General features: G+C 35.0%; 1 protein-coding gene across 8 annotated transcripts in view; it reads left to right on the top strand.

The window, feature by feature from the left end:
• LOC106101918 (adenosylhomocysteinase 2) overlaps positions 1 to 13663 on the top strand; it is a 24879-nt gene that overhangs the window by 872 nt on the left and 10344 nt on the right. Inside the window, exons 1-5 of one of the 8 annotated variants that reach the window (XM_013281292.1) lie at positions 7502 to 7706; positions 11000 to 11112; positions 11599 to 11801; positions 12153 to 12291; positions 12900 to 13070. In XM_013281292.1, the coding sequence (XP_013136746.1) occupies positions 11019 to 11112; positions 11599 to 11801; positions 12153 to 12291; positions 12900 to 13070 (607 nt within the window). In that variant the 5' untranslated portion in view covers positions 7502 to 7706; positions 11000 to 11018. Of the gene's footprint in view, positions 1 to 7501; positions 7796 to 10983; positions 11113 to 11598; positions 11802 to 12152; positions 12292 to 12899; positions 13071 to 13663 lie in introns of those variants that run through there. The other 7 variants (XM_013281291.1, XM_013281290.1, XM_013281288.1 and 4 more) reach the window with 7 other exon arrangements.

Raw genomic sequence — 13663 nt, 5'->3', positions numbered from 1 at the left:
GATTTAATTTTTACTGGCTATTGTTTTATACAATTCAAATTATGCATGCAATTTGTCATACTAACTGCTCTACTGCAAGGCCTAGTATTTTCATTACCTAATTTGTTATAATAAATCTATACTAAGAGACTCCATAAATGATCAAGGAATGAGTAAGTTAAGTTAATGTTATATAGAAACGGAAACAGTTAACAGACATCAGTTTTTTAATTCTCACCGACTTCAAAGTAAAAATAATTATACAATATAGACATAACAGCTACAATAAGGAAGGTATAATTCACGGAATTATTTCGTTGCTTTTTAGTTAATTTTTTAGATTGTTTTGTTTTTTTTTTTATTTTTTTTTTCAAAACGAATGACAGGAATAGGTATTAATGCTACACCAGTACAGAAGTTTAGTCTTAATATTCTGATTAGAATTCATCATCATCATCATCCACTTGCCCTTATCTCTAATGGAGGGTCGGCACAGTATGTGCTGCTCAGCCATCATATCTGAATTATCGTATCTATATCATACTAATATTATAAATGCGAAAGTTTAGATGGATGGATGGATGGAAGGATGGATGGATGGATGTTTGTTAGAGTTTGTAGCTTAAACGGCTAAACTGATTTCAATGAAATTTGGTAAGGATGCAGAGGATAGTCTGGAAGAACACATAGCATACTTAGTTTTTTTTTTAATTCCACGCGGACGGAGTCGCGGGCGAAAGCTAGTTTATTAATAAAATTGAAATGTCTGTATGTTATATCGGAAAAAATGCACATTTGCCAACAAAAACTAATTTTAAAAATTTCTGCCTGCCTGCCAGTAAATCCTCGTTTTATTTCGGATAATCTCCGAAACGGTTGATCCGATTTTGTCGGTACTTTCACATAAAAAGTGGCTTATATATTGAGTAAAAAGACGCGGGCAACCACTAGAGGTATACATTGCACTTATCCGTCTCGGCCTCGTATCCATAATAACACGTCAAAATGTGACGTCAATAAACATTCAGTCTAATTTTGTCTATGGGAAGACGTCTTGTATGTCGTGAGTCAATTCCAGTTTTATGACGTAGTAAAACGCAAGACGAGTTGTAAGGGAAATTTTATTATATAACCAGTAGCAAAATATTGCTGTTTAACCGTATTTTATAGTCTGTACAATAAACCGCGAAACTTTGAGTTCTTGAAGTGCGCTACGCATCTTGTACGCAGTTTGCTAGGAGTGAGAGAGAAGTACTTAACACAAAATACTAGGTATGACAGAGATAAAACATCTACTGTTTCGGATTTGAATTATTACAAGTCCTATCGCGACTGACGTCACAAGTTTGTGTACCGTGAGGTTTTCGTTTGCAAGAAGACTGCCTCGTTTTAATGAGGATAGATTATGCAATTTGATTGAAGTGATGGAGTTTATATCATCATCATCATCATCACCACCACCACCATCATCATCATCATCAGTCTTCATCTGCCCACCGTTGGACATCGGTCTTCCCCAATGCCTACCAAAAAGATTATTATCCAATTGTATATTCATGATTACGAATTAAATATCTACTTTAGAGCGCACACATCGCAGACATGTTATGCGACGAAATGATGGGGACATAAACCAGAAAGTGTTGAGATTGAATGTGGATGGCTACAAAGGAAGAGGAAGACCGAAGAAAGTATGGATGGATTGTGTGAAAGAAGATATGCTTAAGAAAGGAGTGGATTCAGATATGACGGCTGATAGAGATGTATGGAAGAGCAACACATACTGTGCTGACCCTCCATAAGGGATAAGGGCAAGTGGATGATGAGAGCGCACACATACATTTGACTAAACTATCGCACAACTGTTTAGTCTCGCTTTGCTTCCAATGAACTTATATGGAAGTGCGCACAATACTTGATTTTTAGTTGTGCAACTAAACAGTTGAATTGCCTGCGAAACAATCGACAATCGCACAACAGTTATGCCAAAGTTTAGTCAAAGATGTGCGCCCGCTTTATGCATAAACACATCCACTTCTATAGAAGGTTATGCAATTGAGCAATAATACTTGTAACATATTGCGATATTCAACTTGTGGTTGATTATAATGTCATTGAAAGAACGATATATCTATACTTCTATACTAATATATAAGCGTAAACACACTACTACATGGCGTGGGATGTCAGCAATAACAGCACGTTTTTAAATAATTCTTTCTTTAATAAAATCCCCTACACTTACGACACGCTTTAGGCTGTACATTTTCACGCTATTAAACATAGGTTAATAAATTGAAAAAAAAAAACCTTAATGTGGGAAAGGGACCATAAACTACAAGCTGCCAACATTAAGGAAGCAAGGTTATTATGGTAACGGTCATTTTGACATTTGAAATTGAGTTGATAAATCTAAACAATCATCTTTTTTCTCCTTATGCTACTCCCGTAGCAGGTTTTTGTCCTCCACATAACTCTATCATACGACATCTCAGTCATCACTCTCTTCTTGATCATGTCATCTTTCTAGGTCTACCTCTACCGATGTACCTTTCCACACTCATAACTAACGTTCTCCTTGTAACATGCGATTCATCCCTCATAACATGCCCATACCATGCTAACTTTTTACCTATTACCTTCTCTTCCACTGGAGCTACTCTCAAATGTAAAAAAAAATAAAGTATTTAAAATTTCATGCGGATGAAGCCGCATGGGAACAGCTAGTTTAAATGTAACGAACCACTAAACTTTTGTACCAAACGGAGCCTATTTATGGTAATGGTGACGCAAATCGATTCCTTACAAGTAGATGTACGCATAAAAGCGTAACTTTTTTTTCCAATGTATTTGTACCAATGTAACAGTTTTTACATAAGTCTAGATTAATATAAGACCTGAATTTGATTCTCAGATCGCTTATGTACATAAAGTCGGAAGTCATACACAAACTGTTGCTAGTGACTTCCACATGACATGAGGAAATATTAAAAAATATAGTCTATGTTACTCACTGATAACGTAGTTTTTTAATGGTGAAAGAATTTTTGGCCTTAACGGCAGAACGTATTTCGATAAAATATGGTAGAGATGTAGAGGTTAGTCTGAAAGGACACGTAGGCTACTCTCTTTTGTTTTTTTTATTCCACGCGGACGGAGTCGCGGGCGAAAGCTAGAAATATGTAATTCTGATTAAATAAATACATTAATGTTAGAATAACAAGACGTATATCAAAACCAGTTACACTTTTTAGGCTACCTAATGGAAGGGATAATGTCGTATCCACGAAAGAAATTTCTTCGTTAATCGATATAATAAATACAGATTTTATAAAGTTAATTGTTATTATTTTCTTCTTAACAAATCCAAGGTAAATAGCGAGAGTGTATTGTTTACATTACCATAGCGAAGCGAGGACGGCACAAAATAACGCAGCTATTCTATAGTGTAATGAGTTACGTGATCATATCTAAGGACATTATAGACCAGGGGTTGCAAACATTTATGCAAAATTTTAGACGTGCCATCGAATAATTTTGACAGCGATTGTTACCTCAATTCCATGGTGCACCTACTTCATAATTTTTTGTGATTATCGACGTACCTAAAATATTAAGTCGTGTCATATTAATGGCACGTGTGCCAGTGATTGGCCATCCCTGCTATATTATTCCCCGCTTATTTGTAAGGTTATTTGTTAAAGTAATGCTTAATGTTAAAGGACTAATGAACTTCATAGTGAAGGTTTAAACATTTTTTGTTTTTTTTTTTAAGAATTCGATACCCTAAATAATAAATATATATAAACGGTAAATATACGTTATGTTTGGTAGAAAATTTACTGCTGACTTGAGATTAGTCATAAGGAAATCCAAATATTTCGAAATCTCGACGAAGTTTTAAAAGGAAAACTTTTTACGAAGAGAAATTTAAACCGAATGCTTTCGACTTTGCATTGACGAATGAGGGGGAATAAAGTTTTTTTCTGACGTATTTATATAATTTAATTTGTGATTGAGGTCAGGGTCTTTGAAATGTTTGATTGTAAATACTTCCTTCAAATGATTATGTAAATATACTCGTTTATGTACTTCTATATACCGTGTTCAATTAAAAATAAAACATGTAACTAACCGGTGACCAAGCTTGTCCAGACCTTTGCTAATCAATTTTCTTGCAAGCAAGCATTTCGTTGCGCTCGTTAAGTATGGAGAATGAATCTTTAAAAATCCCAATTTAAATTATTCGACTCACAATTTACTTCATTCATTCACTCAAAATTGTAGTATTTTTTTGTATAACATAAGTTGGCAAAGGAGCAAGCGGCCACCTGGAACCACCAAAATGCGACGCGACTGCTGCCCATAGACATCCGCAATTGCAGATGCGTCACCTACCCTTATCCGACAGAGGAGACGCACATAAAGAGGATATTATATTTCCCCTTCGTATGTATCTCCTCCTCCGTCAAATTCACTTCCCTTTCCCCTTCTCTTCTTATAAGAAAAGGTTGGTAAAGAGAAAGGGACTTAAATTAGACCTCAGGCACTACACTCATCAGACGAAACACGGAATTGCTTCCATTTCACGCCTGTCTTCTGTGTGGACGTGGTATTACACCGGGCGTGCCGGCCAATTCGTGCTAAGATGTTAAAACGGGCACTACCACTGTTAAAAGTATTTTGCTTCTCTCTTTCTCATCCACTCTCGTAGCCTTTTTTGTCAGTCTACCTACTCTGTCATGAGTTTTCTAAGTATCTGTTTATATTTAGCCCCAATAGCTAGACGTTATTAATGATCCTGAAATTGAATTTGACTGGGCAAAGCGCTTTATAAGAGCTTATATCTAAATTTAGATGATTGAATTCTATTTAAAGAGTTTTTAATAGAAAATCTTTTATCAAGACGTTGCTTTCCTCAATATAGTCCGTATAATTTCTAGGAATGTAAGATAATGGATATATATGGATAATACGTTGCGTAAAACGTATAACTAGTATTTTATATAATCAGCTGAGCTGGGTCTTTGCGATACAGGACCCTGGCTCAATTTTCTGTAACCAGTTTATTGTTAAATAAATGAATTTATTTATTTACTAGCTGTTCCCGTGCGACTTCATCCGCGTGAATATTTTAATTTGTTTTTTACATGTGTCAAATTATCAATTGCAAATGTCAAAATGACATGACATGACAAAGTTATGGTCTCTTTCCCACATTAGAGTTTTTATTCAAAATATTTACCCCCTAAGTTTATTGGCGTGAAAATATATAGCCTAAAGTGTGTAGGGGTTTTTTTTTATTAAAAATGGAATTATTCAAAAATATTCTGTAATTGCTGACATGTAAATTGGGCTTTGTGTGATGTTTTCCTTGAGGTCGAATCTTTACATAACATTGTATGAACTCATTTCATAGATCGTACAGCTTTACCGCACTGCGGTAGCTATGTTAGATTAATATAAATATTATTGCTGTAATCTTGAAGGCTTCCATTGTTTGTGTTTCAATTTTATATCGGTGTTATTCAGAGGAACCTTTTCTTCTTATAGTATGGCCTACTGTCTGTAGAAAATGTTGAAGGAGATCGAGATAGAATACTTATACGACATCTAATGAATGTTATGACTGGCTGTTGAATTCTGAGAAATAAGATATATTTGTATGGATCCAATTCTTTCAATAAATTACCAGACAGATACCTTGAAGTTCATGTTTCATTTGTGGCATTACAAGATACGGGGCGATATTTTTAAACTTTGTTGAGCAACAGTACGTTGAAAACAACACCCTATAGTGATGTAACTGAGTTATCGATAACCATTGTCCTACTTCCGTAGGGTCGGCGCATCATGTTTTCGTCCTTTTGATAACTCTATCGTATGTCATCTTAGTTATTACCCTTCTTGAGCATGTCACCTTTCACGCGATCCATCCATCTCTTTCTACGTCTACCTCTACCGGTGTACCAAACTCATAACTGACGTCCTTACATGCGATCGATCGAGTTATCGAAAACTCAGCAAGAATGGAGTTTGATATTTTGAATGTAATTCTTCTGTTTGATGGTAAAACATAATTACTTAAAAATAACGTCTTGATTATAAGAATTTCTTCATCTGCGTTGGTATCTAAGTGTAAACAAAGTTGTTTGTCTTCTCAGTTCTGATGTGAAAGATTAGACCTCTTGATAGTTAGGTTGATATAAATTACTAGACGTATGTTATCTTTTTATCAACAATAGGAGACGTTGACCTTATACAGTGATGTTTTAATGCCATGTGAATGTTCGTTTAAATTATTTACAGTCAAGTGACGGGGAATATTATAGCGGTTTTAATATAGACTAGTAGACAAAGTTACTTTAGTTGTATAAAGTCACTTCTTACTAATATTATAAATGTGAAAGGTTAGATGTTAGAGTTTGTAGCCTAAACTGCTGGACCGATCTCGTTTTTTTTTATTCCGCCCGAAGGTGTCTCGTGTCGATAGTATATTTTAAAAATAATAACAAAAAACATCTATTACATTTACGTAAAAGAACATTCAAGTACCATTCTGATCAGCTGATGATTCGGCCCTAACCGTAACCGTCTTGATTCAGTAAAAATTGTCTTGTTTTTAAATTTGACTACGAATTATTCCACACAGTAATGTGAACTTCAAATATCTAAATATGATAAAAGGAATCCTATTAAGTTGAAACTGTCTAGACACAATTTAATTTAAGTTCTTTACCAGCTGCCTCAGGTTATCGAGCCCAGAGTTGAATGGTCTGATATTACACATTGTAGTGAGATTAACATCTTTACAACTGTTAGAAGGGAGAAGAGAGGGTTTGTTAATCTATAACTTTGAATAATTTTATGGTTTTGACTAAAAAAACGGTTTTCTTTGTGATTTGTATGGTCTCTTACTTTGGTTTCTTTTATGGCATTCTTTTTAGTTTCGATGCAAGACCAACGGTAGCAGAATAGTTTTATTCTTGCATTAATTTGTTGAATTATTCGAATTTATTACTAATCTCAGAAAAATAGGGTTAAATGTGGATTCGTGTTTAACAATCCGTGACCTAATTATTGGCAATGTGGCGTTCTATCTTAGTCTTCAGGGGTCAACCAGTCTATATACATCGTGGATTTTCCAATGTTAATAATTTATGAGATGACTGAATATTCTTCATGTGATGTAGCATATTTTACTTTCATTGTTTTGTCTAGCGTAATCGTCTCGACAGTAAGTTCTAGAATAAAAGTTGGTACTAAGACGCAATTGTACAAGACGTGTTAGAAATTTTACCGAACCAATAATATAAGGGATATTATACAGTCATTGTTAACGCCAATTAATAGCATGTTTCTCTTTCATTGATATTCTAAAATATTGCTTTATATTTTCTTGTATTCGTGCCAAAATATTTTTTAGTTTCCGTTGGTTATAAAAGATTGTTTAGTGCAGCCCACTCCATACTAGAGTAGCCGTAAGCGATATCCGCTGCACAACTAGTCGGGCACACTTTCTGTCCGCGATACGACAGCGCTACACGTATATATATATATTTTAAAGCAATTTTAAATTCAGTCAAGGACAACAAGTTCAAGTGGATAAAATCTGTGCTCGCGCCAGTTTTTTTTTTAATTTAGAGAGTGCCAGTACTTTTGAAAGTGCAACCTCTTTGATGTTTGCTTTTTATGTTTATAATCTGTGCCTCTAGTGATGTGCATATGTATGTGTCGTTGCGGATTTTCTATCGATTTGTTCCGGTTCGTGGAAATACGAGCGTCGACTTCATTTATTTAATAATACTTCAGTATTGTATAACCTTTTATTAATGTTGTTTTAAATGTATTTTATGGCTTTATTCAAACTTTAAATGTATTTGTAACGATTTTCACTAAATCACCTCTCTCTATGACACTTCTTCTCGTTAGCTTCTATAATTCCGTTACTATTTCAATGTTCTTGGATTTTCTTCTAAGTATGCTGGCGCCATCATACTTCATACTAATATTATAAATGCGAAAGTTTAGATGGATGGATGTTTGTTAGAGTTTGTAGCCTAAACGGCTGAACAGATTTCGATGAAATTTGGCATAGATGTAGAGGATAGTCTGGAAGAACACATAGGCTACTCACTTTTGTTTTTTTAATTCTACGCGGACGGAGTCGCGGGCGAAAGCTAGTGAAAAGTTAATTCTCAATAGCAAATAGTTTCATTATTTTCACTCAATAAATGCATAAAGTAAATATGAGTAAATTGTAATTGCAGTAAATATACGTGTACTCGATGTAGAGCAGTAAAACGAAACTAAACCAGATGAAGGTTACCTTGTAAATTCAATTCCATAAGTAAGTTTACTAATAAAAACTTTCGACTCTTGTTGCTAAGCGAGTTCGTTACGTAAAGTTAATTAACAAGTTTGTGCGACAATTTGCTTAATCGACATTAGAATTTGTTGACATCCAGAGGAGGGATGAATCGCATGTAACAATGTTAGTTATGAATTACACAAGTAGAGGTAACGGAAAGAGATGGATGGATTGCGTAAAAGGTGACATGATCAAGAGTGATGACAGATGACGTATGATAGATATATGGAGGACAAAAACCTGTTGCGCCTACGGTAGTAGGATAAGGAGGAAGGTGTTGACATCCAGAGTCTAAACTCAATTCAACACCAAGGGTATCCCTTAGTGACCATTTAAAGACTGTGAGTTAGCAGTAAGCTCTAATAACAGAATAAATAAGTTTAATTATTTTAAATATTTAGTATTTGTAATGACAGTCCATTCATAAAAATGTTGAAATCTTACGAGATCCATCATTCATATTATAAATGCGAAAGTTTAGATGGATGGATGTTTGATAGCGTTTGTAGCATAAACTGCTGAACGGATCTCCATGAAATTTGGCACAGATATAAAACAAATTCTGGAGTACACATGGGATCAGCTTCATTCCCGAGAAATGTCCGTCTCCCGAGGGATACGTAGCTTTTTGAAATTTATATAGTTCGTATGCTTTCTAATACGACGCGGACGAAGTCGCGGGCAACAGCTCGTCATATTATAAATGCGAAAGTTTAGATGGATGGATGTTTGTTAGAGTATGTAACCTAAACGGCTGAATAGATTTCAAAGAAATTTGGCATAGACGTAGAGGATAGTCTTGAAGAACACATAGGCTACTCAGTTTTTTTTTAATTCCACGCGGACGAAAGCTACTTTGAAATAAAAATGGGCTCTCTATATAAAAAGTGATAAGTTTGTAGAAAGAATAATTTGTATGAGTAAACTAGTTAATTTAGAGATCGTAATCTCTTGCGTAATGCTTCTAAAAATAATACGGATGCAATTTACTTTAGGGATGTTGTGACATCGCGTGCTAAATTTAGTTTGTACGTCTTTTAATAACAGTTACTGAATGAGATGATATTCAAATTTAGAGTCTTGATTTCGTTAATTTCACAACAAATTAGCGTTCATTTTCACTATAGAGACTCTTTTCCATTTTGGGATTCTTTGGCCTTTCTTAAAAAAAATACAGACTTAATTTATCAGAAGATTTAAGGCGCGGTTATACTGAAGCGTATCTTTGGAAGCTTAGAACAGGATTTGTGATATTTTATGTGTAACTTCAGTCCTTAAACTAAAGTCTCGTGGAACAGAATCACGATTGGACTAAGTTTTCTCGATAGATTTATTTTTTGTCAATGTTTTTACACGCGAAGCCTGTCTACGACATGTCTACGATTTGTGTTATTCATAAATTGTAATAAGTAAGAAGCCTTCTCCATACATAGGTGCTCGTTTAATGTATAGATATAAAATGATTACCTCACTGTTGATTCTATTTTGATGCGATAGTTTTGTAGTCCAGTTACAAATGTAGTTAACGTCTGTTTACATTGTCGTTGCAATGGTTTTGGTGGCGCTGGCGTCGGTTTCCTTACCACAGTACGTTAATTGCTTTTGGCGGTTTGCCGATATTTATGCAGTTGGTATTTATCTGTTTACTGTTCTATGGATCAGTGGTTAGAATCACGGCATTGGTAGCATTTTATATGACTTCAAATTCAATTAATAAAAAAAGATCTGCTATCTATTCAGTTTTATGCATTGATTTTATAAAATTCTATAAGCATATTACTAAAAAAGAAAAAAAAATTAAAACATTAAGATATGGAACAAAATATCATACTCATACTAATATTATAAATGCGTACGTTTAGATGGATGGATGGATGGATGGAAGAAGACATAGGCTACTCACTTTTGTTTTTTTTTAAATTCCACGCGGACGGAGTCGCGGGCGAAATCTAGTATTTAAATACAACTTACAAGATACCTTTTTGAGAGAATATTTTCGATACAAGATATCTGTATCTTGTGTCTATATCAGATACCGTAATTTAGCGCCATAAGTTACACCACTTAGTTTGAATGGTGAAATTCTAAAAAGGGCGACATTAAAAGCACCTGAAATGTAGATGCATAAATGTAAAAGCGAAAAAGATGTGACAAATCAAATGGAATTATCGCCTCTGTCTACCTCTCTAGGTAACGGTTGTGAGTTATTCTAAATTGTAAACCAACTAAGCTGTATTTGTAGTTTTGTCATATTGACCTAGACTAAAGCTTAATAAGACGTATCTAGTCGTCTAATCTCTTTGTTGTAATAGCCTTGAACTTTTGAAGACAAATCTCGAGACAAATTAGGGTTTGACGTATTGCTCGCTGGTTCATCTAGTAGGGAAAATTGTATGAGACTATGTTCGCAATTTTACGATAACATTGCTGGTAAGATTGTAAACTAACCTAGTTCACAATTAAACGGTGTACATAGAAGAACAGTTCTATACTTCTATACTAATATTGTAAAGAGGAAAGATTTGTATTTTTATGTATTGAAATAACTCAAAAACTACTAGGTAGATTTTTGAAATTCTTTCACTGTTAAAAAGGTAATTTATCTGTGAGTAACATAGGCTGTTTTTTTATAGTTTTTTTTTAAATTAGAGTAGTTTAAACTAATCTAATGGCGACTACTGGTATCTTGAAGAATACGACAAGAGAAGAGAATGTACCACTTCAGAAGAGACACTCTATTATATCTGGGAAAAGTGATTTCTGTGAGTTTATATCTATAAAATAATTGTATGTTTGTAACTGTCAGGTCTGTTATTGAAATAAAAATATTAGGTACAATATAAATTGCGACAGCTTGGGTATCCAGTTACTACTAAATAAATGTACAATTTAGTTACGTATGTTAAGTCACGTGTCAAGAAAACGTTCCATAAATTTATTCGTAACGTAAATGCGTAGTTTGTCTAAGTAACAAGAAATGTTACTTAGACATTTCATAATTATAAATTCGAAAGTTTAGATGGATGTTTGTTTGAGGTTGTAGCCTAAACTGCTGAACGGATCTCGATGAAATTTGACATAGATGTAGAGTATAGTCTGGAAGAACACATAGGCTACTTACTTTTTAATTCCGCGTAGACGAAATCGCGGGCGAAAGCTAGTCACTCACGATGATAAAATATTTGTGGGTTTCCAATTATTGTCATTTTCCAAAGTGATTAAAACATGCTTTTTATGTTCTATTCCAGGGTCATCTTCTGACGAGGAAGAAGGAGTACAGCCTCATGAGAAGGCGATTGCTGCCGGCCAACCCAACCCGCCTTACTGCGTTCGTAATGTTGAACAGCACGCCTTCGGTAGGAGAGAGATAGAGATAGCGGAACAAGAGATGCCCGGCATCATGGCGTTGAGAGCACGCGCTAAAGATGACAAGCCTCTTAAAGACGCGAAGGTAAGAAAGGGACAAATATACGAGTATGTTAGTTAGTGCCTAATATATATTATCCGTTTACAAGATGTACAGTCGGGGAAATTGGTAGTGTCCCAGGTTGTTGATACGCGGCTAGTTTCTTTTTAAAATTACCCTTTTATCTAATTAATTAATTGAAGGAAGATGCTGAGTTTCTCTCGTTGCTATGAGTAGGGCAATTTTTCCTTTAAGTGGACCCAATGCAGAGAAATTCGCTGATACTGATTATATATAGCCTTTCACCTGTCGATATATATTTTTAACATATGTCTACGGGTCTAAGTTTTCCGGTTTATAAGTCTACATTTGTTGCATTATTTCACAATTCTACAGATAGTGGGATGCACACATATAAATGCACAGACAGCGGTGCTGATAGAGACGTTGACGGCGCTGGGCGCGACTGTCCGCTGGGCGGCTTGTAACATATACAGCACGCAGAACGAGGTGGCGGCGGCGCTTGCACATGCTGGTATACTACGTTCTTGTGTGTGACGTCATCAATGACGTGTACAGTGAATGGTGAATGATCGTTTAATGTCAAAAAGTGAATGACTTAAAGAACTTAACCATCCAAAGACTCTACCTAACGACTCAACACTTATGACTAACTAGCTGTTGCTCGCGTCTTAATCTGCGTGGAATTAAAAAAAAATACATAGCCTTTGTTGACTCGGTGATAACATAGCTTTTTAATGGTGTAAGAATTATTAAAATCGGTCCAGTAGTTTATGATTTATTTCAATGCATACGAAAAAACAAATCTATGCTCTTAATAATATAAGTAAAGACGACTCAACGTTATCAACTTTAAAAATTAACTCTCAACGACTCAGCAATTGAACGACTCAATAGATAACGAGTAACCATCAAATACTTACCAAATAAATACTTCTTCATTTACTTTATGGTTTAATGTGGATGGCTACAAATGTAGAGGAAAACCGAAGAAAGTATGGATGGATTGTGTGAAAGAGGATTTAAGAGAATGGATGCAGATATAACGGCTGATAGAAGTATGGAAGACATACTGTGCAGACCCAGGGACAAGGGCAAGTTGATGATTGTATACCATTGTAGGTTTTGCGATATTCGCATGGCGTGGTCAAAGTGAGGAGGCGTTCTGGTGGTGCATCGACCAGTGCTGTACGCCCACCCCCACCTGGCAGCCCAACATGATTCTTGATGATGGAGGAGATGCGACGCATCTCATGCTCAAGAAACACGCGCCAGCTTTCAAACAGATCAAAGGTATAATATTTGTTAAATAAGAACTTGAAAAACATTAAAAAAATTTTTGTAAAAACATTTCACTTACCCTTTACAATACCACAAAACTTTTATAAAGGAAAAATGTACTGATAAAAGATTTTCTGTCACTTCTCTACCATTTTTTAACAATTCCTTATTAAAAATGAATAATTTCGTTTACAAAGAAGAATTTCGTTCCGTCACTTAAAATTTACTCCTCGTTCAACACTCAACAGTTACTCATTAGTCATTCAATCTTCACTCAATATTCAATCGTCGCTCACCACTCAATACTTAATCGTCCATCACTTCTCAATCTTCAATTAATACTCAATCGTCGCTCACCACTAAATCTTGACACTTGACAGTATTCATCACTTACTACTCAATCTTCACTTAATACGCAATCATAACTCACCATTCAATACTCTTTCGTCACTCCTACTCAATCTTCACTCAATATTCAATCGTCGCTCACCACTCAATACTTAATCGTCCATCACTTCTCAACCTTCAATTAATACTCAATCGTAGCTCACCACTAAATCTTGACACTTGACAGTATTCATCACTTACTACTCAATCTTCACTTA

This window comes from Papilio polytes, unplaced genomic scaffold, assembly GCF_000836215.1.
Source record: "Papilio polytes unplaced genomic scaffold, Ppol_1.0 DF823935.1, whole genome shotgun sequence".
Lineage (NCBI taxonomy): Eukaryota > Metazoa > Arthropoda > Insecta > Lepidoptera > Papilionidae > Papilio > Papilio polytes.
Note: the sequence above shows the minus strand (reverse complement) of the source record. Positions and strands in the feature narration are given on the sequence as shown.